The following is a 27,800-nucleotide window of genomic DNA, read 5'->3' on the forward strand; positions in this document are numbered from 1 at the left end:
CGCGCTCTAGATTTGCGCAGTTTTGAGTCTCTTGTGAAATATACCCACGCCTGAACGGAAGGACACACGTTTGAGGAAATAGTCGGATCGTGCATTTTGTAGAAAGGGCAGGAGGAATGACTTCCTCAAATAGGATGGTAATGCGTGTCTTTGGAGACACAGCGCGCGCGGTGCGCCTCAAGTTCTCCTGACTTTCTGCACGGAATTCACAAAGCGTTTTGTATAACTGCATAACCGCTGGCGCAAACGAGATAAAACTGGACCACATTGTAATATGTAGTGATGCGCGCTGCTTTAATGAATCGCAAGACGCTGGACGTCACAGCCACGCGCCTCTCCGTGCCACAGGTGCGCACTAAACTTTGGTTATGCATTACTGATTAACTGCGGAAAGAAAAGGAGGACCGCGCAGAGGGACAATTACTCGCACTATGGAGATCATGTCCAATCAACCTACAGCAGAGACTGGTGGCGACCACACCGCTACAGCTTCCATGTCTGCAGGCGTGGAGAGGGCTGATGTGACCAGCCCGAGTCCGGTGACCAAGCAGAGGTCCCTGAGGGCGGTTTATGTGCTGAATGATGGACTGAAGGCAGTGGCCGCGAACAGCCCGGAATCCGGGGCGCTCCAGTGTCTCCAGCGCGCCTGCGACGCGGAGAGTGCCATATTAACCACAGTGACTTTCGGACGATTAGACTTTGGGGAGACAACAGTGCTTGATACATTTTATGACGCAGGTGAGTTAACGTGGCACTACAAGGCTTTGATGCGCGAGAATAATTCCTGCAGCCCCACAATTCTACGTGTTTTATTAAGGAAGCATCCAAAATGAGTAGTTTGAGGGGTTTCCACAAATTAGCCAATTCTGCAGGATGGTACAGGATGTTGAAGAATAGAAACTCATTGACACATGTCATTATCGATTTAGAGCTTGTGTCTGTTATTGAAATAATAATTGAAAATTGAAATACTTTGTTTCCAAAGAGAAATATGTAAGACATTTAAGTAATAGTGGACAAAAAAAACAATACAAAAAGCAACATTATAAATAATATTGTTAAATAATGGCATAGCTCTATGATTTTTATATAAATGAAGAGTAAATAGTAATATGCAAAAGGAGTGTGTGCATATTTGTGTGTGTGTGTGTGTGTATATATATATATATATATATATATATATATATATATATATATATATATATATATATATATATATATATATATCATACATTCATACATTGTTATAATATATAGATTATTTATATATGTATAGATTCTAATTATAATATATATATTATATTATATATATATACATATATATATTATATACATAATATGTATATGTCATTGCTAGAAAATATAAAAATACATACATACAAACAGTATAGTAGATCAGAAAATTAATGTTTATCTAAATGTACTTATGCAAAATACAAATTGTTAGGTTTAGGGTCATTGGGCTTTCCCATGGGAGGGTGTGACTATAGGGTCATGACAATCTCTCTCAAGGAATATTAGGAGTGCAAAAAAGGATCTTCTGCCTCCAGCACATTCCTTTCCTGGAATTTATTCGCCAGGTCTAGTATGAAGTCTCTCTCTCGCGCGCACGCGCGCGGGTGTGGCTGCACATGTTACTCTGAGTGATCAAAACACTCTTACATCTGAGCTTTGGGAGGGCGAAAAGGGCAACTTTTTAAAAGTTTGATCCTGTGCATTTTTGTGCATGCAGAATGTAGCTCATGTGCAGCACTTTTTCTGGAGAAGGAACTCTAGAGGACCAGAAAAAGTGCATTTTAGAGCTGAAAATATGAAGTCTCATTTTTCAAAGCAGAAGTGAACAAAACCATTTAAATATCCTCTCGATAGCATTCTACAGATCAGTTTCTTGTTATTGCATTACCCCCCCCCCCCCTTTCCTAATAAGACTGTGAGTCATGCATCAGCTCCTGGTTACATCAAGTCTGATCTTGCATTTTGTGGTTCTTCAGATCAGTTTTTTGTTTTTGCATTCCCCCCCCCCCCCTTTTCCTAATAAGACTGTGAGTCATGCATCAGCTCCTGGTTACATCAAGTCTGATCTTGCATTTTGTGGCTTACACTTTTGCAAGGCTTTCAAACACATTTTCAGATGTTTGCATAGTTTCCATAGAATAAGCACAGATTGTGTTTGACTGGAAAATAACAAATATGGCCATATGCAGTAGAACAAATATGCCCTTAGGACTACTTTCAACAGACAAATGGTTATTTAGATTTTATATTATATGATTAAATGGAAAGTCATAATAAAATAAACAGACATAGAATTGAAAATTAATGGTTATTTCTAAAAGAACAGGCCCTGAGACTGATGCAGTGTGCAACAATACAGTGCACATTGTACTGCAGTACTTGGATTCTGCCTTATATGGTTGTCTCACATGCTTACTATGTCTCTGATTAATTGCAGACATTGCAGTTGTGGACATGAGCGATGTGTTTAGACAGCCCTCCCTGTTTTATCACCTCGGTGTGCGTGAGAGCTTTGACATGGCCAACAATGTCATCCTCTACCACGACATGGACCCTGACACGGCACAGTCACTTAAGGTGAGAGTTACAGTCTAATACACACACATAAACATGCATATGTTTACCTAGCTATCTAAAGGACATATCATAGGCTTCTTTTGTTTTTAAAGGGGGTTTGTGGCGTTTTTCAGATGAGAAGGCCATTCGTAGGTTGACTTCCCCAAAAAATAAATAGCTCTGTCACTTTTTTTTTTTTTGAGAGGGATAATGAGAAGTAATATTGATTTAATCAATAGTGCGAGTTTGAGGCAGGACACATTTTTTGTCCAAACAATGGAAGATGGAGAGTGTGTTTGGGAAAGGGAAACCTGTTTGGTAATAATAATATTTTTGCAGTTCTGTTTAGTGCCACTGATGAAAGTACAAATAGTGCTGTACATTTAAATATAATAAATAAATAAGAATTTTAAAAAGTACCTTTTGTAAAGACAACTTCAAAAAGAGGCTTTGTCTAATTTAGCTAATTTCTAGATAAAAAAAAACTTTTTATTAATTTTAAAAAAGTTACTACAAGACAAACTAAAAGAAGCTTAAGCCACGTTCACACTGCAAGCGACACGCAACGACAAAGCGACACGATCCCATTCATTTCAGTGGAAAGCTGGCGATTTCCGGTGACACGAGCGACAGCGGCCGTTGGCGACGGATGGGGCATGTCCAGCGACGTGACAAAGTTCAGAATCCTTCGACTTTATGCAAATGAAGAGCGACTTTCGGGAGCGACAGCCAATAGGAAAGAAGACAGAGCTCATGTGATCGTTCTCCTCTCAACTCAGCAGTGACGGAAATGAGGCTGATCCTTGCCGTCATCATTCATTTTTGTTTTTACGTATGGATTCAATTTATATTTATATTATATTTCATTCTTTTGCCTCCAATAATGTTTGTATTTAGTGGCAAAAGAACTGATTCGCTGTCAGCGTGAGAACGCCCACTAGCGACCTCATCGCCAGCCCCTGGAGACATGCAGCGACAAAAGTCACTGCTAGTGTGAATGCAGCTTTAGTCTTATTTAACTAATTTCTAGACAAAATATATTTTTAATTATTTAAAATAAAATTACTTAAGTACGTTTCCTGTTTAAAGACATCTAATAAGTCTTTTTATACATTTATAAAATAATAATAATAAAAACATTTACTTTTTTTAAAAAAGATGTCCATAAAATGAGACTTTGTCTTATTTATCTTTTTTTAATCAAATATAGCTTATGAATTACATATTCTTCTCATAACTTTTTCTAAGTGCCGCCACACAAATGCTTGCAAGGTTTGGTGGGAGGTTATACTCTCCCTATAGGTTGTTACACTCACATTTGGTATTTCTGTCATCTGAACAAAGAGGCCGCCCACTACTAGGTCCTGCTATGGGTCCTGCTATTCTCAGCTTAGGAGGGAGTTTATCTTTTCTGGGCACTGGACAGTAGAGCTGCCAGAACAACAAGGCCTGTATTCGAGCTAAGGCATGCAGTCAGTCCCAGGACAGCTGCACATGACCACGTTTCCACAGAGACATTGGAAGGCATGTGTTCTAGCATACTGAGATGATGACAATAATGCATGGGGAGGAGCATCACGCGATCTGTTTGTGTATTTGTAAATGTTCTGTGACGCTGCTGTGTCCAACTGATTCAGTCAGGTCTCATTCACTGCATCACATGGCCATCAGTCATGGAATAAATGTAATAAATGGCATGACGGCAAAACTTTTCGGGGTGGCTTGGGACTTATATAATACTGTGAAATAAAGTAATATGTAATGCATTTATTTTTTTCTCTTATAGGACATGGTGACACAGAAAAACACAGTAAGTATCAAAACACTACTTGCAAGACTGGTAATCTGATGAAGTTTGAGGACAGGCTGGCATCTTTTGTTGGTGTGCCAAAAGCTTTGTGTATGAGACTATTTTTGGAGCTCTTATGACATATGTTTGCATGCCCTTCTGTGCCTTAGAATATATACAACACTTTACATAGTGAGCAGATCATTTCCTGAACTCTCCTTTATGCACATACACTAACCTGTGAGTGGACACGAGGTTCTGGTGGCTCACTGTGTCCCAGTCAGACTATTGCTGATTCTGATGAACTCATAAGGGTTCTCAAGGTGTCATGGTACATTGAGTTAGTGGGTGTTAGTTGTTTTGATAAAGGAGAGGGTCTTTGAGTGCTAGTCTTTAAATAAACCTCTAATATTGAACGGCTGTTGAGAAGAAGCTGACCTTGACAGCATTTCATAACTGTGTGATTCATTGAAATGGCCCAGAAACAAGCAAAAGATGGATCTGTGTTAACTTCTATATCATCGGTTATGTGAACAGAAAGGAAATTCTATGTTTGCCATTATTCTTTAGGAATTATTCAGGCTTTTTCTTCCAATCCTTTACATTTTCTCAGCCTTAAGGAATAGTTCACCCAAAACTTCTGTTATTGTTCACTCAATCTCATATTCCAAACTTGATACAACTTTTTTTGTTCTGCAGGTCACTGTTTTCTATCCAGTTACAATGGGTATTGAATATTTTTAGAGCTTCAAAACGCATGTAAAAGAACCATTGAGCGCTATTTTCAAAGTCTTCTGGGGTCATATGATAGCTTTGTGTGAGGAACAGGGTGAAATTTAAATCTGTATCTGTCATAATATTCATTTTCAAGTGAACTGTTGACCACTGTCAGTTCACGAGTGAATCATTCAGACAAATGAACTGGATTAACCACAAGATTTGATTCTAAAAAATTATTGATTTACGAATCGTTACGTCTCTCATGAACACCAAGGAAAGCTAGGGCGATTGTCAAGATTTTCAGTAAATTATTATTCATTATTGCTTAAATAAACACTATTAGTCAAAAGTTTTTGAACAGTAAGTTTTTAAAGAAGTTTCTTCTGCTCACCAAGCCTGCATTTATTTGATCCAAAGTACAGCAAAAGCAGTAATATTTTGAAATATTTTTACTATTTAAAGTAACTGTTTTCTATTTGAATATATTTTAAAATGTAATTTATTCCTGTGATTCCAAAGCATCATTACTCCATTCACACGATCCTTTAGATATCATTCTAATATTCTGATTGGCTGTTCCAAATTTTTTTAAATCATTATTATTATGTTGAAAACATAATAGACATAGTAGAATTTTTTCAGGTTTCTTCAGAAAAACAGCATTTAGCCTATCTGAAATATAAATCTTTTGTAACATTATAAATGTCTTTATCATCACTTTTAATCAATTTAAAGCACCCTTGCTAAATAAAAGTATCCAATATTACTGCTTTTGCTGTTTTTGGGCCAAATAAATGCAGGCTTGGTGAGCAGAAGAGAATTCTTTAAAAACATAAAAAATCTTACTGTTTAAAAACGTTTGGCTGGTAGTGTATATCAGTTCCACGCACCAGTACTTATTTTTATATACTATTATAGTATTTATTAATATTTTGAATTAGCTTTTGTTTCATAATTTTAGTTTTCATTTTAATTTCACTTGAAGTTTTAGTCATTTTTGTGCTTTTGTCATTTAAATTTTTCATTTAATTTTTTATTTCTATCTAGCTTTAATTTGTTTTTATTTCATTTTTAGTACTTAGCTTGTTGGCAATAAATGTTTTTTTTACTTTTGTTTAAAATGTTCATATAATATATACATTTTATTTTATTTCTGCTTTATTTAAATTAACAAAAAAAATGTTTTAATACTTTTAGTTGTACTTTTAGTTTAGCACAACACTACCTCATACAACGCTGTTGCGGGGCTTCAGAAGGCTTGTAATCAGGGCCTAAAATTAACACTCGCCAAGCGCCAAATGCGAGTAAAAATCAGCGTTGGCGAGTCCATGTAACGGTGTAAGTCGCCAGTTGGCGGGTACAAACTTTTACGAATTATAACAATGCAATGAAGATTCTGTTTCTGACATAAGCGAATAAAATAATATTTTCCGAAGACAAGATCATCGTGATTAGCTGTTCTGTCATAAGCGACAAGAGCGAATCAAATAATAGGATACAAACGGACTGATAAGGTCAGAGCAGTGTGATGGCCAGCTTGCCCCTAGACACGGTTCTAATAACTTTTACCTGAGAAGATTTTTCTGCTTCATTTCGTAAGATAAATTTTTCCCTTCTTTATTCTTCATAACCCGAGAATGTGGTGACACATACCTGGGGTTACGCCGCCTAAACGGTGCAGTGAAATATAGTTTGAAAGGCTGCGCGTTCGGCTGTAAGTTACACAGACGCTGAGCCGCTTCAGACAGCTCACCAGTAGTGCCTCAACTCACGAAAAAAACACACAATTATGTCAAAATGCGCGGTTTTGGCGAGTTACCTTAGTCTTAAATAAGTTATAAAGTCTTAAATGACCGTAAAGAGTTGGGAGAAAATCGGATATGTGTCAGATCCTCGCCATATGCATCAGGTTTTAAAGAGGCAGCGCTGATTTTAAAGTGAAACCTGCTGAAGTCTGTCATTGATGTAAATCAAAGAACAAAAGAAAAAGAGAAATCCTTGGACTGTTCTAGTCGCTGATTAACTTTTGTAACTTGAATAAAGATTACGATTTATAGTTTATGCGTATATAATATAGTTTATGTGAAGATTGTTTTAAAATCACTTCAATTAAAAGTTGTTAGGCCTTATATATTTCAGAGCCTAATAAATGTTAAAAATAATGGCTTTCAATTATACTGTTATGTTGAATGGCTATAATTAATAGGTAAAATTGAGGGAAAATGCACCAGAAGGGCAAATTAAAAACATTGTAAATATGTTTAGTCATTGTAGTAGTAATAACAGCCTGTTTTTGCAAAAAGAGTTTCATGGCCGGTTAAAAAAAATTTTGCCCGGTAAATTTTATCATGTCACCGGCCATTGGCAGGTGTGGCAAAAAGTTAATTTTAGGCCCTGCTTGTAATATAGAGCATGAGTTGTATGAACTACTTATTTGATACTTTAGGTTTTTGCGTCACTTTGAAGCTATTAATTTGTATGCACAGAAAAAAAAAATCCCACAGATTTGGAATGACATGAGGATAAATAAATGATAACAGAATTTTTTGATGAAATCCCTTTGGCTTATTCATCCATCTGTGTCTTCTTGCCTCCATTAGTACTTTATAGTCTGTATATTCTTTTTCTGTCATTCTCTTTTTCTCTTTTCCTTTCTTTCTCTCCTATTTTGTCTGTTACCTGGAGTAGGCTGCAAGGCCAGTTAAAATAGGCTTCCCATGGGTCCAGTTGCCTGCCGAGTACAGGGGCTCCGGCCTAAGACACAAAGTAGGTACAGCGGGCATGCTGGGAAAATCCCATATGCATGTACTGGAATGAGAGTGACCACTGATGTCTGTTACTATCTGACTCACTTCCTTTCAGTCTGGCTGACATGTTGAGGAATTAAAAGCTCTGAATCAAAGTCAGTGAGTTTATTGCTGAGAAACTTGGTTACTTTTAAATTATTAATCATTACCATTAAGTGAATCCAAAGACTTTAGGTGCCTACATAACAAAATCATAGATTTGTTATGATCTCTTTTTTTTTTTTTTGGAGGATCCTGCATATCCTCTGTATGCGTATATGTAAAATAACAGTAGAATAGATTAAATAAAATATACTTTATACATATAAACATCATGCTTTAGCTGAGAGTCTAAGGATTTGCTCAGTATTTATGATTAGACCATATGCCTAACAACTGAAATAGTCTTGAAGTGTATGATGACTGTTTGACTTGAAAGAGGCTTTAGGTGACCCCTTACATTTGAGGTGTTGATGTGGCATAGTGCTAAGATGTGCTTTAGCCACCTCCTCCGTTTCACGCTAGAATTCTGGGACAGTACATGGTCACAAAGGTGTTAACAAGATTTCCTTGGCACTTTGAATTTCTTGGATGCCAGCTGCTGAGTACATGATCACTAACACACAGACAGTCTGTACGTTTACACAGTGGTGCAGACTGTCATGTATTATATGACATGACTAAGAATAGGTCTATATAATTTTTTTAATGCACAAATTTAGAATCTGTTTATCTTTTGTAGGCATCCAGTGGGAATTACTATTTCATCCCGTACTTGATGACACCCAACAACGAGTACTTGTGCTGTGAGAACGTGGCCCAGAGGAGAGCATCAGAGTACATGCAGCCCAACTGGGACAACCTTCTAGGACCTCTGTGCGTCCCATTGGTGGACCGCTTCGTCAGCTTGCTCAAAGATATTCATGTCACGTCTTGGTATGACTGCTAGCTTTATGATAACTTTTGGCAGGATGCCCATTCTCAGACGATCCTTTACAGAGTTACATAACAGTGTCACACCATATTTAGCTAAACATAAATCAAGCAAGCGTCTTCCAGTTTTTGACTGATAAAAAATATTATATGAATGATTAATATAAACTACTTTTTTACATAACAACAATAATGCAGTGGAATTTTGTATCTTGTGTTGAACATTGCATCATAGATCTAAACTAGGTGTACAATGATTCTCGTCGTCCCTGGAGTAATGAAATGGGACTCAACCCAAATGGGATGTAACGCTCATATTATATCATCAAGACAGACACGCACAAGTGCATGCAAGATTTATTAGGAACTTCAATAACTTCTAACAAGTGTCAGGGTGTCCTTTCACCTGGAGCTCAGATATCAGAAGTCTAGAACATCCTTGTAGATTCTTGTGCCAAGATTTTCATATCCTGTAACAGTACAAACTAGTTTCAGATTTGGACTATTAGTATGAAGTCTGACCCACTTTGCAGCTGGCCAAGAACATGTAAAGTGACCAGCCACAGTTTGTTTTGTTGTTTCATGATGTTTAGATGCATCACATGCTCGGTGAATTTCAGAGGTCTGTGAGCATCCCATTTGAAGTTGATGATACTACCTACAAATTTTTCCACTAACATTAAATCCCATCTTCTGTTGTATCTTCTTCCTCCCTGACAGTGCTTCATATAAAGACACCCTACTGAACGACATCCGAAAAGCTCGAGATAAATACCAGGGTGAGGAGCTGGCCAAGGAGCTTTCCCGTATCAAACTCCGCATCGACAACACTGAGGTTTTGACTCAGGACATTGTTATGAACCTGCTGTTCTCCTACAGAGACATACAGGTATATACTACTGTATAAACAAAGCATGTCTAAAAATGAAAGACTTTAGCTTTAATAATCTTTGGTGTGTGTTTTCAGGACTATGATGCTATGGTTAAATTGGTACAGACCATTGAGATGTTGCCCACCTGTGACTTGGCCAACCAACCCATGATTCAGTTCCACTATGCTTTTGCGCTCAATAGGTGACCACAAATCTGCATTGTGTGGTATATTCTCCTATTCATATGCTTGGCAAACAGACATTTTGTCCTTTACAGCCCTTTGATCTCAGGAACAAATGCATTTCTGTTTGCGTGTGTGAACACAGGCGGAACAGCCCAGGAGATCGAGAGCAGGCGTTGCGTGTGATGTTGCAGGTTCTTCAGTCATGTGAGCACCCTGCACCTGACATGTTCTGCTTGTGTGGCCGCATCTATAAGGACATCTTCCTCGACTCTGACTGCAAGGACACCAAGAACAGGGACAACGCCATCCAGTGGTGAGTGAGTTAAATGAGCTTCTTGAAGCTCACAATTTCAATATGTTTAAAGGTGATATCTGTTTTTTAATTAAAGGGATAGTTCACCAAAAAAAAAGATAATTCTGTCATTAATTACTCACCCTCATGTCGTTCCAAACCCGTAAGACCTTTGTTCATTTTTGGAATACAAATTAAGATATTTTTGATGGAATCTGAGAGCTTTCTGTCCCTGCATAGACAGCAACGCAACTGACATGTTTAAGGCCCAGAAAGGCAGTAAGGACATCATTAAAATAGTCCATGTGACATCTGAAATATCTTAATTTATTTTCTGAGTATAAACAAAGGTCTTATGGAAACACCATGAGGCTGAGAAATTAATGTCAGAATTTTTGGCTGAACTATCCCTTTAAGGAATCCCTTATATTGGGCTCTGTTGACTTGAACCATGAACAAGAAGCTGCATTAATGTGTTAAAATCACCGATACAAACTCTAGCAACTGCATTAAATGCACCAAAACAACAAAACACCCAAGTAGTTGGATTATATATGCTAAAAAAAATTAGAATACCCTAGCATCTGCTTTAAATGCACTAAAAAATACCCAGAATACTCTAGCAGCCACATTTTATGTGCTGAAATACCCAGAACAACAACACAGCTGCATTAAAAGTACTAAAATCACCCAGAACACCCTAGGAGCCACATTACATGTGCACAAAACAGCCAAAACACCCTATCATCAACATTAAATGTGCTATGCTGAAACACCCAAAACAACCAAGCAGTAGCAATAAATGCACTAAAGTCACCCAGAACACTCTAGTAGATGCATTAAACACTATCAACCAACTTAAATATGTTATAACACCCAGAGCACTCTAGCATCACATTAAAAAAGTAATTTTGTATTTATGCATGTATGTTGTAGGTATAGAAAAGGCTTTGAGTTGCAGCCCACTCTCTATTCAGGCATTAATCTGGCAGTGCTGCTTATAGTGGCAGGACAGCAGTTTGAGACTTCCATAGAACTCCGGAAGATCGGTGAGGAGGAACACACTTCCTGTTTCCTGTTTCTCTCAGAGCATTCAATTCATTAACGGCAGGTTCCACCTTCTCACCCTCTCGTTCTCTCTCAGGTGTGAGGTTGAACAGTCTGCTTGGCCGTAAAGGCAGTCTGGAGAAGATGAATAACTACTGGGACGTGGGGCAGTTCTTTACTGTCAGCATGCTGGCCAATGACATCCCCAAAGCTGTGCAGGCTGCAGAGAAACTCTTCAAACTCAAACCACCCATATGGTACATATAGAATAAATCATTTACAGATATACTGTACATGTTAACTATAAGAAATAGAGTTGGAGCAGCTCACATTCATTTAATCTTTCAGGTACCTGGGATCAGTCGTCCAAAACCTTCAGCTGATTCAGCATTTTAAGAAGCAGAACACTGAGCATTCTCCTCAAAGAGAGAGACTCAACTTCTGGATGGACATTATCGTGGAGGCTACACAGGGAACCACCAACGGCCTGCGTTTTCCGGTAGTACACCACCTCACATGAGTATCTCATCTAGGAACACACCTGTATTGACTGAACAGCATTTCATGGACCTTATTACTTCTTCCACTACGCAGGTGTTGATTCTGGAGCCAACAAAAGTGTATCAGCCCTCGTATGTGTCCATTAACAGTGAAGCTGAGGAGAAGAATGTTTCTATATGGCATGTGTCGCCTGCTGAGACGGTCAGTGGTTTATTTGAAGCCATGTTTGCTGTATAATGTTATTTTGTGTATATAATATAATTTTCCTAACTGACATGGTTGCAGAAGGGAATACATGAGTGGAACTTCACAGCATCATCCATCAAAGGCATTAGGTGAGATTCAGATTCATTCTCTCTGTCTCTACCTTTCAGTTTCTGTTTTTTTTATATAGTCCGGAAACATTATTTAAATTATCCTGATTTTAGGGTTAGGTCAAGGGCTTAAAAACAGTCCTTATCAACCTACAGTATCATTCTTCACTGATTTTAGGGGCAATTAATGGTTAGATTTAGGAGGGTTAATTCTATGTCTGTCTGACAAGAATGTTGCTCAAGGATAAACAAACAGTGCTTAAGTAGGAACTAGTTCTACTTGTTTTACTTGGCAATTTCTTGGCAAAAACATTAGAGATGCACAATATTGGTATCATAGTATTTGGTATCGACCAATATGACAAAAAAAGCAAAAAAAAACAAAGAAACAGACAAAGACTATAGAATACCCAAGACGTGTCACTCGTATAGTTTTGAATGGGGAAAAATGCAACACTCAATATGGCCGCTGTATCGACTGAAGCCCCGCCTTCTGAGCAAAAGAGCCAATCGCTAATCGGTAAAGTCAGTGCGCCACTGCAGCTGCCGTTGGAAGTCCCGGTTGCAATAGAAACAGTCAGCACTCTGAGACGTGTGCCTAGAACTGTGCATACGCACTGGCGGGTCTCACCTGAGAAATAAGGCTTTTTATAACGCTATTTGAGCAAAATATACATCATTTATGATGCAGTTGTTGTCAGATTACATTGGTGATTTCAAATATGAAATGTAATTCTAAACTTGGCGACCAGTTTTGGAGAATTTGATGTTTGCCCATTCAAAGAGATAGGAGCTGCTCTTGCATGCCCGAGAGGCATTTCAAAGATGGCCACCGAGTGACATGACTTGCCTTAAAGGGACTTTGTCGATACTGGATGTAAATGATTGTACTAATTTCTCCTCTTTTTACATTTAGATTAATGCTCACTGCAGTTTCGTTACTGTTAATTAAAACGTTTAACAATAATTTTTAGTTTTAATTAAAATAAAGCTGAAATAAAATAGGAATACTGAAAAACGTTTATTTAAAAACTTGAACTAAAATGTGAAATGTTGCCTTTGCAACTAAGTGAAATAAGCTGAAATTACTAACACTAACACTGAAAAATGGGTAAATAGAAATATTTACAGAACTAATAAAAAAGACAAAAGCACATACAAAATTCTTAAAACTTTAAAACAAAGCAAAAAAGATTCAAAATATTAGTAAATACTATAATAGCATAAAAATAATAGTAAAATAACACTGGCCCTGTAGAAGGCCCTAGAAAAATCTGTAAAAGCACTAATAACACCATAAAATGTATTTTTAAAAATGTCTTCATTTTCATACTGTTCATTATAATGTGATGATGCTTAAATTTAGAATAGCATTTTTTTTAAAAAAATTTTTAATTTGGCTATATTGGCTATCAATCAGCCATAACATGACATAAAATGTCAGAGTTTTATTATTTGTGCATCTCTAGTGTTTATCCAGAGTCATCTTCAAACAGTGTCTGAAAACTAGCAGATCTCACTCTGACTGTCTACATGATTTAAATACAAGTTGAAACTCCGCTGCTTTCCATTTAAATGTGACTGATTCATGATCTCAGAGATGTGAAACAAATCTTGCGTTCTTCTACTCTCTAGCATCTCAAAATTTGATGAGCGCTGCTGCTTTTTGTATGTCCATGACAACTCCGACGACTTCCAGATCTACTTCTCCACAGAGGACCAGTGTGGCAGGTTAGTTTTCTTGACGTTAATCAATTAGCTTTCAAACTGTGGTGCTCATGGAGGTAACCGATGTGTGGATGGTTGTCACTTATTTGAAGGTTCTGCTCCATGGTGAAGGAGTTGATCACAGACGGATCAGGAAATGCTGTCGAGCTGGAGGGGGAGGGAGAAGGAGATACCCTGGAGGTAAGAACTTCAGAAACTTGCCTATAGTTGGTTTTTGTTGGATTTGTGAGGCTTGCTGTATTTAATTCCCGAATTGTTTTGCAGTACGAATACGACTGCAATGAGAATGGCGACAGGGTGGTTCTGGGTAGGGGAACTTATGGAGTGGTCTATGCAGGGAGAGACCTGAGTAACCAGGTGCGCATTGCCATAAAAGAGATCCCAGAGAGAGACAGCAGGTGAGATACTTATAACAACCCATCTGAAAAGCAGACCAGCATGGATGTTCACCAGCATATGTTGTATTTTGGATGCAGGTGTTTTCTGTTTTTTCTCAGGCTTCTTAAAGGGATAGTTCACACAAAGATGAAAATTCTTTTACTGACCCTCATGTCGTGCCTAAACCCTATCATGTTTTTCTTCAGTGAAACATAAAAGAAGATATTTTAGAAAATGTTTGTGTTCTATTTTTGTGCGTACAATCAAGATAATTGTGCTACAATGCTGTTTGTCAGAATATTTTATTTGGAACATGAGAGTGAGTGAGACCGAGAATGTTCATTTTTGTGTGAACTATCTTTTTAACTGTACAGTTAAATGAATCTTTTTTAAATATATATTGAAATTATAATAGATTGTGAAAAACTAATCACAGTACACTTTTTGGAGCAAGCTGATTCCGCCGATTCCGTGGGATATTTGACCAATAACATAAATGAATAAATAAATAAAAAGAACAAATTGTGTGAGACTTAATTTTGTTAATATATATATGATTGGATTGTGAAAAGTGGTCTCTGAATGACAGACTGTAGATTTTAGATGGTATTTTTACATGTTGTAACACATGTTGTTACTGTTAACTAAAACTATCAAAAATAGAATATAAATATGATATGAAAAAGAACATTTGAACTGTTGCCTTGGCAAATAACTGACACTAAATGAGTTTAAATTGAAGTATTAGAAAAATCTAAATAAATGAAAGCTAAATAAAACTATTAAAACAATTCCAAATGACTAAATGACCAATTACTAAAACTTAGACTAAAATATGAACATATAAAATTTAAAACTAATTCGAAATCTGACTAAAATACTATAAAAGTATTTTAAAAAATGCTAAAATAATTCTGATGCATTCAGGTATTCCCAACCACTGCATGAGGAAATAGCCCTCCACAAATACCTGAAACACAGGAACATTGTTCAGTACCTGGGCTCGGTGTCTGAGGATGGATATATTAAGATCTTCATGGAACAAGTCCCTGGAGGTACATGTGTGGTTTCTGAAAGAAGAACATCAAGTACGTCTTCTCTACTTTAAATTTGATTTGCTCTTCGTATTCATCGTATTTCCTCTACAGGGAGTCTGTCAGCATTGTTACGTTCAAAGTGGGGTCCTCTGAAAGAAGCCACCATAATCTTCTACACTCGGCAGATCTTGGAAGGACTTCGATATTTGCATGAGAACCAAATCGTTCATCGGGACATCAAGGTAACTATAACAAATCCTTTGGATCTACAGTATATTTGGGTGCCCTCAAAAATGTGGATGTTCATTGACCGCTCATCTTTCCACAGGGAGACAATGTCTTAGTCAACACCTACAGTGGAGTGTTGAAAATCTCTGACTTTGGCACGTCCAAGAGGCTGGCTGGAGTCAATCCCTGTACAGAGACGTTCACTGGTATTTGTTTCACTTTTCATTGTGTTTTGTTAATTTTTGTGAGCCTCTCCCCGTTCCATTTGACCCGTGCTGTGTGTCATGCATCATACATCCTGGTGCTCTTGCCAGGTCAGGGTTTTACGCTTAGTTAAAGTTCAGTCTATCGTTAGCCCCAACATACAGTTTTTAAGGGAGTTTCTTTCCTCTTCTTTTAGTGTGTACTAAGGCACCTCCTCCATCCCAACAAGGATGCATTTATAAAGTGTGTAATGCTCTAAATTAGGGCTTTACAAAGAGGTTATTGAAAAATAATAATGACTACTTTTTAAATAATGCATAGATTAATCTATAAAAAATAAAATAAATGAAAAAAATTAATCAACAGTTATTTGATTAATTTAGAAATAAATCATTTGACATATATACACTACTTTTCAAAAGTCTAGGGTCGGCAAGAGTTTTTAATGTTCTTTTAAGAAGCTATTTTTTAAAGAAGTTTCTTACTGCTCACCATGGCTGCATTTATTTGATCAAAAATACAGTAAAAACTGTCAAATGTATTCCTGTTATGGCAAAACTGAGTTTCTTAAGAAGCATTCTTATTATTATAAATATTGGAAAACAGTAAAGTTTTTTAGAAACTGTGATAAATTTGTTTTTAGGATTCTTTTATGAATAGAAAGTTCAAAAGAACAGCTTTTATTAAAAAAAAAAATATATATATATATATATATTTAAAGTTATATTTATTAGCTTTTCGTAATGCCTTTAATGCTATAAGACAGTAGAGAGGTGACAGGAAAGCATTGGGCAGAGAGAGTGGAACAGGATCTGCAAAGGACTGCGAGATGGGAACTCGATGAACTCGTGTCGCCGTAAGCGCGGTTGCGCTATACGTCGACGCACTAACCACGAGGCTATTTAATGCATATTTTTTGTGTTGGAAAAAAAATCTTACTGATCCCAAACTTTTGATTGGCAGTATATATAGCTGTCTTTATATTTTAGAATGTTAAAAACCCTTTCTCATATTTTAAACCCTTGCAAAATGACTAAATTGGCCATACACTGGTGTGGACTGGTTCACCTCTCCAGGGCTTGGATAACTCTTATTTCCTGACAAAAAATAGACAGCGTTCCTTCCAGTGCGGTGAGCGATTATGAGTCCTGGTCACTGGTAACATGAGAATGTCTCCTGTGAGGGAGTAATTAGATTTGCATAACGTCTGAGACAGGAGTGTGTTTGTGTTTCATTAGCGACTGCTGAAGCATCAGAGCAGGTGTGCTCATCTATCATCCCCCTCACCTTCCACTGTCATCATCATCACTTCTGCGCTTCTCTCATTGATTTTTTAAAATTTTGTTTAGCATCCTGTTACAGCACATTCTTATCTCATGAAGTTCTGCTTTTCCCCTGTAAATCTCTGTCCAGGCACGTTACAGTATATGGCCCCTGAGATCATCGATAAAGGCCCTCGAGGTTACGGGGCACCTGCTGATATCTGGTCCCTAGGTTGCACTATCATAGAGATGGCGACAGGCAAACCTCCTTTCCATGAGCTGGGAGAACCACAGGCTGCCATGTTTAAGGTATAAATAATTTTACTTAAAAATATGAAGTAGTCTGTTAACACAGATTTTGATTTGATTAAAAAAATACAAAATTAGTAACACAAGTAGAAAGTAGATTTGTTAATAATATATTGGAAAAAATGTGTGTGTGTGTGTGTGTGTGTGTATATATTAATTTATTTATTTTATGTGTAAATTCAAATGTATATTTACAAAGTAAAATAAAACAGAACATTTTGGATTTGTTGCAAAGATGGAAGATAACAAATCAAGAAAGTGATATAATTATATTAATAAATGTTATCTGTTTATTTAGGTCTTTACATAAGTTTATGTATTTGACTCAGTTTGAAGGGCTCATGGAGATCATTTTGTTTTATAATCTAGTTCTTTGCAGAACATTTGTATTTTGTGCAAATACAGAAGATAATCAACCAAGAAAATGATGACATTTTATGTATATATAACTATATTAACAAAACATTATAGATTATAAATATGTGAATATATGAATAAAACATTATGGATCATCGCAGTATGTTTTTAAAATACAGATTCAATATTTTTTGATTAGTTGTAAAATATTGTATTTTTCATATTTTTGATGGACTATTAATCAAAATCATCTCCTCCATTCGTCTCTGTTCTCTTTGTACCAGGTGGGCATGTTTAAGATCCATCCGGAGATCCCAGAGTCTCTTTCGTCAGAGGCCAAATCCTTCATCCTTTCCTGCTTTGAGCCTGACCCAAATAAACGAGCGATGGCCGGGGACCTGCTCAAAGATCCATTCCTGCGTCAAAACATCAAAGGCAAAAAGAACAAGATCGCTTTCAAACCCTCAGGTAATGTCTAACATGCTTTCTGCAGCTGTGATAATACTGCAACCCGGGTTGACCCTTCTGGTCACATCCATGGTGTGTAAGGCATTTTGGGCCTTGTGAGAGAGCACAGGCAAACACGCAGAGCTGCCAACCCCCCCATAGCCCAGCATGCCTGCATCTCGCCGCTGTCTGGGATACTCATAACAGGCCCGAACTGCCCTCAACCGGCCTCTCGCAGTCCAGATTGAATTTACACAAGAGATGGGAAGAAACAACAGGACCTGGGAAAGGGGAGGAGACAGAAGAAAATCGACAATATGGCCTCACACCACCTTCACAAATGGTTTCCATCCAGCCGCACATGTCAGCTATCCTGCTGCCCATGAAAAGCATTCTCAGGGTGTGGTGTTTCACACAAACATGCGCTCTGCTTTCTCAGAAAATGCTCAGCGTTTCTCTTTGACATTGTCAGTGAGTGAGCTGCCTACTGCTATCCAAACCGTCATTTAACCTCATAAGTGACTGATTTGAAAACCTCTCTATGTAGTGAGCAACATGAATAGCTCTTTGCAGAAAATAGTACAATAGTTTGATGTTAGCATGTTGCTAAGCTAATGACTTGACACTAAGCTAAGCTTAAAAATATACAACCCACATAAATATTTTAATGTATTTGGTTAAACTTTTTAATGACACTGGCATATTTTTTTTCAATATTTTTTTAAATGTTTCTGAAAGAAGTCTCTTATGCTCAGCAAGGCTAAAAATGCATAATATTGTGAGTTTAATAAAACTTTTTTTTAGTATATTTAATAATGTAATTTATTCCTGTGATGGTAAAAGTGCCTTCCAGTTTTCAGTCCCACATGATCCTTCAGAAATTTTTCTAATACGCTGATTTGCTGCTCAAGAAATTTAATATTGAAACAGCTGTGCTGCCAAATATTTTTGTGAAAGCTGTGATAAAACTTTTTTTACAGGATTCTTTGATGAATAGAAAGTTCAAAAGAACAGCATTTATTTGAAATATAAATCTTTTGTAACATTTTAAATGCATTAACTGGAATTTTTTATTTGATTTAATGCATCCTTGCTGAATAAAAGTATTACTTACTTACTGACCCTAAACCTTTGAACAGTAGTGTATAATCAACATTCATCTTGAATTTCTTGTTTCAGGTTATTGCAATGCTTTCTTTCACAGAAAATTTAATTTCTGCAAAGGATGCACGCAATTCTGCATGTAAATTTGGTTAAGTTTCCTCTTTGGAGGAGGCTTTGGAGCAAAGAAAGAGCTTTGTAGGCCTGGTGTCTTCCCAGTTTTGGCCAAATATTAATAACTCAATATCTCCTTCTCCCTTAATGCCACCCAATCGGCTGCTTTGGCTTGGATTCTCTGTGTAACAGTATGGCAAGGTTTGTACCCACCATCTATGTTCTAGGCCTATGTGTTTTTGAGTATCATATGCTCATAATCATTGGTGTTTTGCTGGTTACTGGTGATTGTGTTGAGTTTATGCTCTTTGTGTGCTCTGACTGGTTCTTTGTATCATCTTTTTTATTCGCTTCACTTCTGATTTGCTTTCTCTTCTCTGTGGTTTAATATTAATTCAGTTCCAGTGTTTTAACTTACCTTCGAAGCTTTCTGAAAGAGTCTAATTAATTACTGTAACACTGTGGGTAACATTTTACAATAAAGTCCCATTAGTTAATGCTAGTAAATGCATTAACTAAAGTTACAGTATTTATTAATCTTTGTTCATGTTAGTTAATAAAACTGTTCATTGTTAGTTCTTGTTAGCTCAGGTCCAAAATATTAACAGATACAGCTTTTGATTTTAATAATGTATTAGTAAATGCTGAAATTAACATTCACTGCTTTAAAAGTCTTTTTAATTCTTTGTTTCATATTTGCTAATGTAGTTGACAAATATTAACAAATCAAATCTTATTGTAAAATGTTACCATACTGTGCTAATATTATTGTAATAGAAATATCTAGTATATTAAATTAAATTGGAGCTGTCAATTATAAGGTTTTATTGTTTTAATGAATCCACTTAATCAGTTAATCTCATATCAATAATATATCAATATGATCTGATTTAAAAGACATTTATTGTTGCATTTATTATTTCTCACTGAACAAGCATTACAAAATGTGACTTTAGAAGTGAATAAATATATTGTTGGTTTTAATTCCATATCATTGAGCATAAATCTATTATTGGCCTGTAGGGGGCATGATTTATATATTTATTTATTTAATAATTAATAACAATAAATGAACATGTTTAATTGGCAGCCCCAATATAGTGTTTAATTATAAAAAATAAAATGTGTAATATTCAAAATATAACACATGAAAAAATGTAACCCTTTATTATATAGTATTCATTCATATTTTTTAATAGGTTCGAACTTAAGGGGGAAAATAAAAGCCAAAAATGCTGTGATACTCTGATCTGTCTGAATGAATGTCTTTGAGTGCATATGTGTGTAAACACACACGACCATGCATTGTTTGTGTTTTCCTCCCTTTAGACTACATTCGCAGTGTTTCATTGCCAGTACAGCTGCAGACGGAGGCCACGGGGAGCAGCAGCAGTGAACCGGGCTCTGTGTCTCCAGACTGCGACTCCAAACAAGACGTGTTCTTCGAGAAGAAAAAACGCTCTAGCTCAGAGAACCTCATCAAACCACCCAACTCAAACTTCCTCAGGTGAGCTCAGAAGATGAGCACTGAGGTGAATACAGAGCCTAACAAGCGTCCTCAAACCGGTCCAGACGAGTTTAGGTCACGCGCTGGTCAGCGACAGCTATATGTATGCGCCTATGTGAGCATTGGATTAGCGTCTGGAATGTTAATGATGTGACTGTGTTTACGGAGCTTGAGTATACAGCTCTCAGACCAACAGTAAATCAACTTCCTGGGCATGAAGTGCTGAGGCCTGTCCTGACAGCTAGTCGACTCCTTGGAAACGCTGTTTAATTAACGCGGTGGAATGAGGAGACAGGTGTGCTGGGCCGTAGTTTCTGGGCAGGTGTATGTACATGTGTGTAATGAGATAATGCCTTTTACAACAGGTACTCTCTGGTTGCTCATAAAATAATCCCATGAACACTTTCCTGACCACTTCTTCACCTCGGTTTCAACACACACACACACACCCCAAATCACAGAGCTGTCGCACATTAAACCACGTTTCTTCTTTCCTCTAACGAAATCATGGTTTTTAATCACCACTCCAGATTTATTTATACTTTGGCTGCTAAAGTTAACATTGACATTTAAGATGAATTAAATGTTTAACACGGTTAAATTCAGTTCGTTAATTTGCCTAAACTGACATTTAAAGCTGAAGTATGAGAGATCACCTATGAGTGAAACACGTTGTTAATAAAACCACCTTTCTGTTTTAATTTAATATTTTATTTTATTTGAGATGAATTTTGGTAAAAAAAAAAAAAAGACAGAGAGAGATTAATTGTGTTTTTTTGTTGATAGTGCTGGAATAATGGCATCAGGAATAAATTTCATTTTGAAACATTAAATATTATATATTTATTTAAAAATGCAATTTTATATTTAAATGTTATTATATATTAACCGTTATTTTAAATTGTAATAATATTTCAATTTTTATTTTTTTTTAATTGATTAAATAAAGGCAGCCTTGGCGAACATAAGAGACTTCTTTCAGAAACACTGAAAACATCCTACCGACTGTAAACTTTTGAACAGTATTGTACTGTACATAATGTTACATCTGCATGAAACTATTTAGATTAATATGTTCTCACTGAATCAGTGTAAAATGTGTGATTCAGTGTTCCAGATGAGAGTCCTACAGCAGAAGACCGCAGCTCTCCGGCCTCCTCTGAGAACAGCGACTCTGGCCTCTTCCTGCTGAAGAAAGACAGTGAAAGACGTGCCATACTCTACAAGGTCCTCAATGAGGACCAGGATAAAGTGACCTCCAACCTCATGGAGAACCACATCCAGGTGTGTATCCCAGTGTATTTGACTGTGTGTGTATGGTATGTCTGAATCATACAATGAGGATTCTGTTCTTGTCTTTTAGGGTCAGGAGGAGCTGAAGTTGTCAGTGGACCACATCAAACAGATCATCTGCATCTTACGGGACTTTATACGCTGCCCTGAGCGACGTGTCATGGCAACAACCATCTCGAAACTCAAGCTGGACCTGGACTTCGACAGCACATCAATCAACCAGATCCAGCTGGTCCTGTTTGGTTTCCAGGACTCTGTGAGTGGAGTGCAGTATAAATATATTGTTTTCCAATGCTACTTTGTACAGTATACAAAGTTTCCTACCCAGGCATGATACACTATTGATAAAATCCGAATTATACTGCAGTATACATTTTTAGAATCTTAAAGACAAATTTTGAACATATAGTACCTTTCAAAAGTTTGGGTTCAGTAAGATTTGTGTGTGTGTGTGTGTGTGTGTGTGTGAAAATTCAGCTGCCGTCACAAGAATACATTTTATATTTGGTCTCAATTACATTTGAAAAATATTCCAATAGAAAACTGTTATTTCCCGTTTTCGTATTATTTTACAATAGTACGATTTTTTTTTTTTACTATATTTTGATAAAAAAAATTTGTCTGTGAACGTAAGAAACGTCTTTCAAAAACATTTCAAAATCTGTTACATCCCTCTTTTTAATTAATCTAATGAATTAAATTATTTGTAAAGAATGTTTTTTAATGAACTGTGCACAGAGCCAGTTTCAAAACATTAGATGAGACTGTTCTCTAATCATTTTGTTAGTGCCTCTTTCTTGTGCTGCCTCAGTGTATCATTGTCTCCCTCCTGTGGTTTGGTTTGAGAGTGATGAGATTAATATTCCTCTTTCATCACTGTTTGTTGCAGGTAAATAAAGTGTTGAGGAACCACCACATTAAACCACACTGGATGTTTGCTATGGACAACATCATCAGACGGGCTGTACAGGCAGCGGTTACCATTTTAATTCCAGGTGTGAATGTGTGAAAGAGGGACAGAAATAGAGAAAACAGAAAACTTGTTGTTCTGATGCTTTTGCATCTGTCTAGAGTTGCAGACACATTTCGGGCCTGCATCAGAAAGTGAAGGTGCAGATAAGGACGCAGATGACGTAGATGAAGAGGATGATGGGGACTTTGGATCAGTGGCACGTACGACGCAGGAAGATCAAGCCCTCACATCTGGAGTCAGCACCCTCAGTTCAGTCATATCCCATGAGGCTCAGCGGCCACAGCACCCGCTGGGAGCCCAGCTTGGACGCCTCAAACAGGAAACCAGCAGGTACACACTGTGATTCCTTAAAAACACTCACTGTCATTCTGTTTAAGACAGTTAAATATAAACCGTATACAAAATATGCTTGTGCCACCCCCTCCGATGGTGAGTGAATGGGGAAAAAATACTGACTAAATATTGACTAAAAATGCAAAACATTTGTAAATATTTGTTCCCGTTGTGGATCGGTACTAAACATTATTTACTACAAATATACACAACAGTTCAACAGCTAAATTTTTATGTTTTTGAACGAAGTCTCAGAAAGCTCACCAAGGCTGCATTTATTTAATCAACAATACAATAAAAACATTAGTATTATTCTGAAATATTATTAGGATTTATTATAATCTTTTTCTATTTCATTCCTGTGATGGCAAAGCTGAATTTTAATCACATGTGTCACATGATCCTTCTGAAACATTCTAATATGCTGTTAATGTAAAAAAAAAAAAAAAACTTAATATCCCGCTTAATATTTTTTGGAAACCATGATAAAATGTCAAATTGTTGATAAATAAAAAAATTCAAAAGAACAGCACTGACAAATCTTTTGGATCACATCTTTATTGTAACTTTTGATGACACTTCACACTTTTCTGAATACAGTAAATACTAGTAAAAAAAAAAAACTGAACTTTAGTGTGTCTGGGATCTGGAAGGAGGACCCAGTCCCAGAGTGAGTGACAAGGGTTTATTTACAAAACAGACAGATACAAGAGGGTAGTGAAGTGCACAGGTGATTCAACAGCAGGAACACAGTTAGCAGAGTCGATACAGCAAGGGATGACCACCGGAACAGCCTCAAGGCCGTTTCACACCAAGCGCGATACGAAAAAGCGAGGCAAATCACCGACGAACGTTGCTTTCACACCGAGTGCGAAACGATTGATCGCCTTCTGCTAATTCACACCTGCACGCTAGGTGGCGCCGACCTAAAAGTAGCATCAAGCCACATTTGATGTACGTCTAGAGTTAACGCGCTCTGACTCATAACACTCGTACACGTGGAAGAAAATGGACACTCCAGATCACATAATTCAGTGGAGAATGAATAGAAATTATATTAAGAGCATGCGAGAATAAATCTGTTCTCGGATACCAAAGATAACATGAACTCATCCACTCTCTTGGGATACTTTTCTTCGGTGTTTGTTTACACCGGTTTTCGAAACCGCGCCTTTTTGGGCATTTTCGCCTTTTTGTGCAACAGCAGCTGCTCCACGCACGTGATCTAAGCTCAAATCTGATTGGACAAGACTAGGGCACAAGACCAAGCAGACAGGAGCACATACGCAGCCACATCCACAGACGGCTACAAAAACAGCGACAGTGAGGGTAAGAATGACCACTAACCGGCAAAAACAAGAGGGCAAGGAGAACTATAAATAGGAAGGAAGGCACACAAGGAGCAGGTGAGCACAATTAGACCAACAAGGGCTAACAAGAGGGTGTGGTAAAGAGGAAACAAGGAGGAGGGGCTAGAGAAGCACATGGCTGACAAAAACATCAACAAAGCCATGTGCTTCACACAAGACAACATACATACATGAAACAACACGAAACAAACACACGACAAACGGAGTGACTGGGCAGAACCCTGACATAGTGTGTATTTTATATATTCCAATATGTTTGAAAAATACATACATAAAATAAAATAATTAAAATACATACAAATTTAAATTCTATTATAATTCATTCAATTGTTTTTCTTTGTATTTTTGTGAAGAACAGCACAGATTATTGTTACTCTTTGCATTATATGCAAGATAAGCCTCTAGTTTTAATTATGGAGTTTAATGATTTTATGATGATTTTTAAATGTGTTCTGTCTTTTCTTGTTGGATTTAGTCAGTGAAATGTGATCTTAGATGACTAGAATATGTTCATAATGCTTGAATAGTTTGCGGGAGAGTGTCTCAATGTAATGTTGCCACTTCAGGCTGCTTGAAGAACTGGTACAGAAGGAGAGAGAATATCAGCAGGTACTGAGACAGACTCTCCAACAGCGGGTACACGACATTGAGCTTATCAGGATCAGACAGCAGCCTGCTGCAGGTTAGTTGTGTAACTAAATCACACACATGTATTGATTTAGACTCGCTTATAAGCCATTTACTCTGTATTTACTTACACTGAAATCATATGTATGTCTGTGTGCTAAGGTAATAGAGAAAGTGTCAACTCACCTCTATCTGATTTCCAGTATCCTTTTCTGACGTCTAGAGTTGTTAACGAGCAGTTTATAGTACAAAGCAAATACAAGTTCTGTTAAAAGAAAACTAGTGAGTCGCCGTACTGTCTGCTGCCTACACAGGCAACTTTCTAAATAATACAGAACCCAATAAGTGACTGATTTCAAATGCGAATGTGAGTCTTAAAATGCAGCTCTTGGCATCTGTGCTTTAATATTCCTACATCCTTCCTTTGCCCTCAACAGAGACATCCTCAACCCCCTCTATATTTCACATAGCCACACACCCAGAGCCTGACAAGAAGCTCACTGACTGGCTGAAGGAGCAGGGTGCCGACTCGGAGACCATAGACAAGGTGAAACATATCACCATAAACACTGCCTATATTGTGTCTTTCCCACGATTACAAAAATACCTCTCTGTTTGAAGTTTCCATAAATAAATAAACGGAAGAGTCATGCCAAGTTCTTGTATCTGTCTGTGTTTGACAGTTTGTTGAGGAAGATTTTACGCTCTCCGATGTTCTTTGTGATGTTACTATAGAAGACCTGCGGTGCCTGAGGCTTAGGTGAGGGCTTAATTTGTAACTGTTGATTGATTGTGTATTCTGTTCCTTTGCATAAAGTGGCCCTAATTATTTAGTCACCTAAAAAAACCATGATACTTTAATGAATAGAAAGTTTAATAAACAACATTTATTTGAATTAAAAAAAACTTTCTTAACATTATACATGCCTTTACTGGGACTTTTGGTCAGTTTAATGCATCCTTGCTGAATAAAAGTTTTAATTTCTTTAAAAAGAAAATCTTACAGACCCCAAACTTTTGATTTTTTTCAATTATTTATTTAAATCTTCTTTATTGTTATATATATTTATAATAAGGGATATTTAGACTTTATATAAACTTATATAGACTTCATTTAAATTGTATATTTAACATTTATAAATGTGAACTACACTCCTGGGTGTAAAATAAAAGGCAAAGCCAAAATGGTACTTTTATTAATGCACATTATACAATTTTAACCACAAATCATTAGTCAGGAAATTTTTAAGAATTACATTTATTGAGTACTAAGCAGCTTTTCCATTTGTTTTCTTTAAGTGTTTATGCTGTGTGGGTAAATATGCCTACTTTTTACAGGAAAACTCCAAATTTAATGAGTAGTTGAAAAATGTCTCCCAGTTAATTGGAGTTTAATGCGAGACCAAATATTCTTTATAGGGTTCAAATCTGGATTCCAACCAAGCCAAAACATGATCCCAATGGACTTCTCAAGCCACTTATGGTTGTCTTTGCAGTGTAGACAGGAGCATTTTCTTATTGAAAAATAACATCTGATCGTTCATCTTTAGACAACTTCTCAGTTGTGGGAAGCACACCATTCTGCAATATTCTTTCATATTCCAAAGCATCATCCTCCATGCTTCACTGTGATAGAAATAAATTAACTATTGTACTTCTCACCAGATCTTCAGACACCGCTCTGGTGCGTTGCATATACCCTAAAATCCACCGAACTACTCTGAATCAAACTTCCTGTATTCTGACAAAAACTTTGTTCTGTCTTTGACAGACAGCAATGGCTTTTTAAGGAATGCATTTAAATAAATTCTTGCTGACTTTCTTACAAGTAATTTGTGTTAAGACCATTAGAAGCTTAGTGTTCAGACATTATGAGCTACGCACTTTTTCCCAGGATTGAACACTTGTAGTTACTCGTTGTCTCTACGAAAAAGTCTGCAATTAATTTAAATATTTAATTTATTTCCCACTATAGGGGAGGATCGCTGTGTCGTATCTGGAAATCCATTCAGAGACACCGTAATAAAGGGCTTAGAAAGGTCAAAAATGACGAGGGAAATTCAGAAGGATGAAAGCAGCAGGAAGTTGACCGACACCTGAGCCAGCATAATACATCCCTATAATGAGAGACCCTTACTGGCCCTAACCTTGTAATTATGTCACGCTCTGCCCCAGTTGGACATGTTTACTTGTCTTTCTGCTATGACCTAATGTTTTTGTGCTACTTTTAGTAAATGTTTTCAACCTGTCCAACCTCTCCCATTTGATTTCAATAGGAAAAGCCATGAGGATGTAAACGGCTCTATCTAGGACAGCCTGCACTTTCCGCTTTTTACATTGCCAGGCTGGGAAGGGTCATCTGACCCTCTCCAAGTAACTTGGGAATGGGCCTAAGACAGCAGAGCAAACGGTTTTACCTACTTAACGTAGGTAGACTTCAGATCATGCCATTTTAAATTATAGAAATTCTATCTAAGGTTCTGTTTGTTTTATCTTAACAAGTCTGGAAAATGTGTTATTCA

At 37.0% G+C, this 27,800-nt stretch overlaps 1 protein-coding gene across 7 annotated transcripts; it reads left to right on the forward strand.

Annotated features, from left to right (window-relative positions):
• On the forward strand, positions 1-27,800 carry LOC107586739 (mitogen-activated protein kinase kinase kinase 15). 7 transcript variants are annotated; one of them, XR_001609392.1, is made up of 32 exons: positions 1-738; positions 2,453-2,592; positions 4,358-4,381; positions 7,769-7,846; positions 8,609-8,802; positions 9,520-9,688; positions 9,767-9,873; positions 9,999-10,169; positions 11,085-11,197; positions 11,293-11,452; positions 11,544-11,694; positions 11,790-11,897; positions 11,982-12,031; positions 13,646-13,741; positions 13,831-13,918; positions 14,003-14,136; positions 15,044-15,171; positions 15,265-15,395; positions 15,482-15,587; positions 16,999-17,156; positions 17,798-17,981; positions 19,368-19,376; positions 20,505-20,682; positions 21,792-21,966; positions 22,046-22,231; positions 22,865-22,970; positions 23,047-23,278; positions 25,218-25,333; positions 25,716-25,825; positions 25,962-26,038; positions 27,254-27,428; positions 27,555-27,800. XR_001609392.1 is itself a non-coding variant. In XM_016274230.1 (31 exons), the coding sequence occupies exons 1-31, from the start codon at positions 432-434 to the stop codon at positions 27,348-27,350; spliced, it is 4,083 nt and encodes a 1,360-aa protein (XP_016129716.1). In that variant the 5' UTR covers positions 1-431; the 3' UTR covers positions 27,351-27,800. The 7 variants fall into 7 exon arrangements, 6 of the variants coding, with proteins under 6 accessions (XP_016129716.1, XP_016129718.1, XP_016129717.1 ...); XM_016274230.1 differs by having other exon boundaries at positions 27,254-27,800; XM_016274232.1 differs by lacking the exon at positions 27,254-27,428.

This window comes from Sinocyclocheilus grahami, unplaced genomic scaffold, assembly GCF_001515645.1.
Source record: "Sinocyclocheilus grahami isolate Dianchi unplaced genomic scaffold, SAMN03320097.WGS_v1.1 scaffold85.1, whole genome shotgun sequence".
Classification (NCBI taxonomy): Eukaryota; Metazoa; Chordata; class Actinopteri; order Cypriniformes; family Cyprinidae; genus Sinocyclocheilus; species Sinocyclocheilus grahami.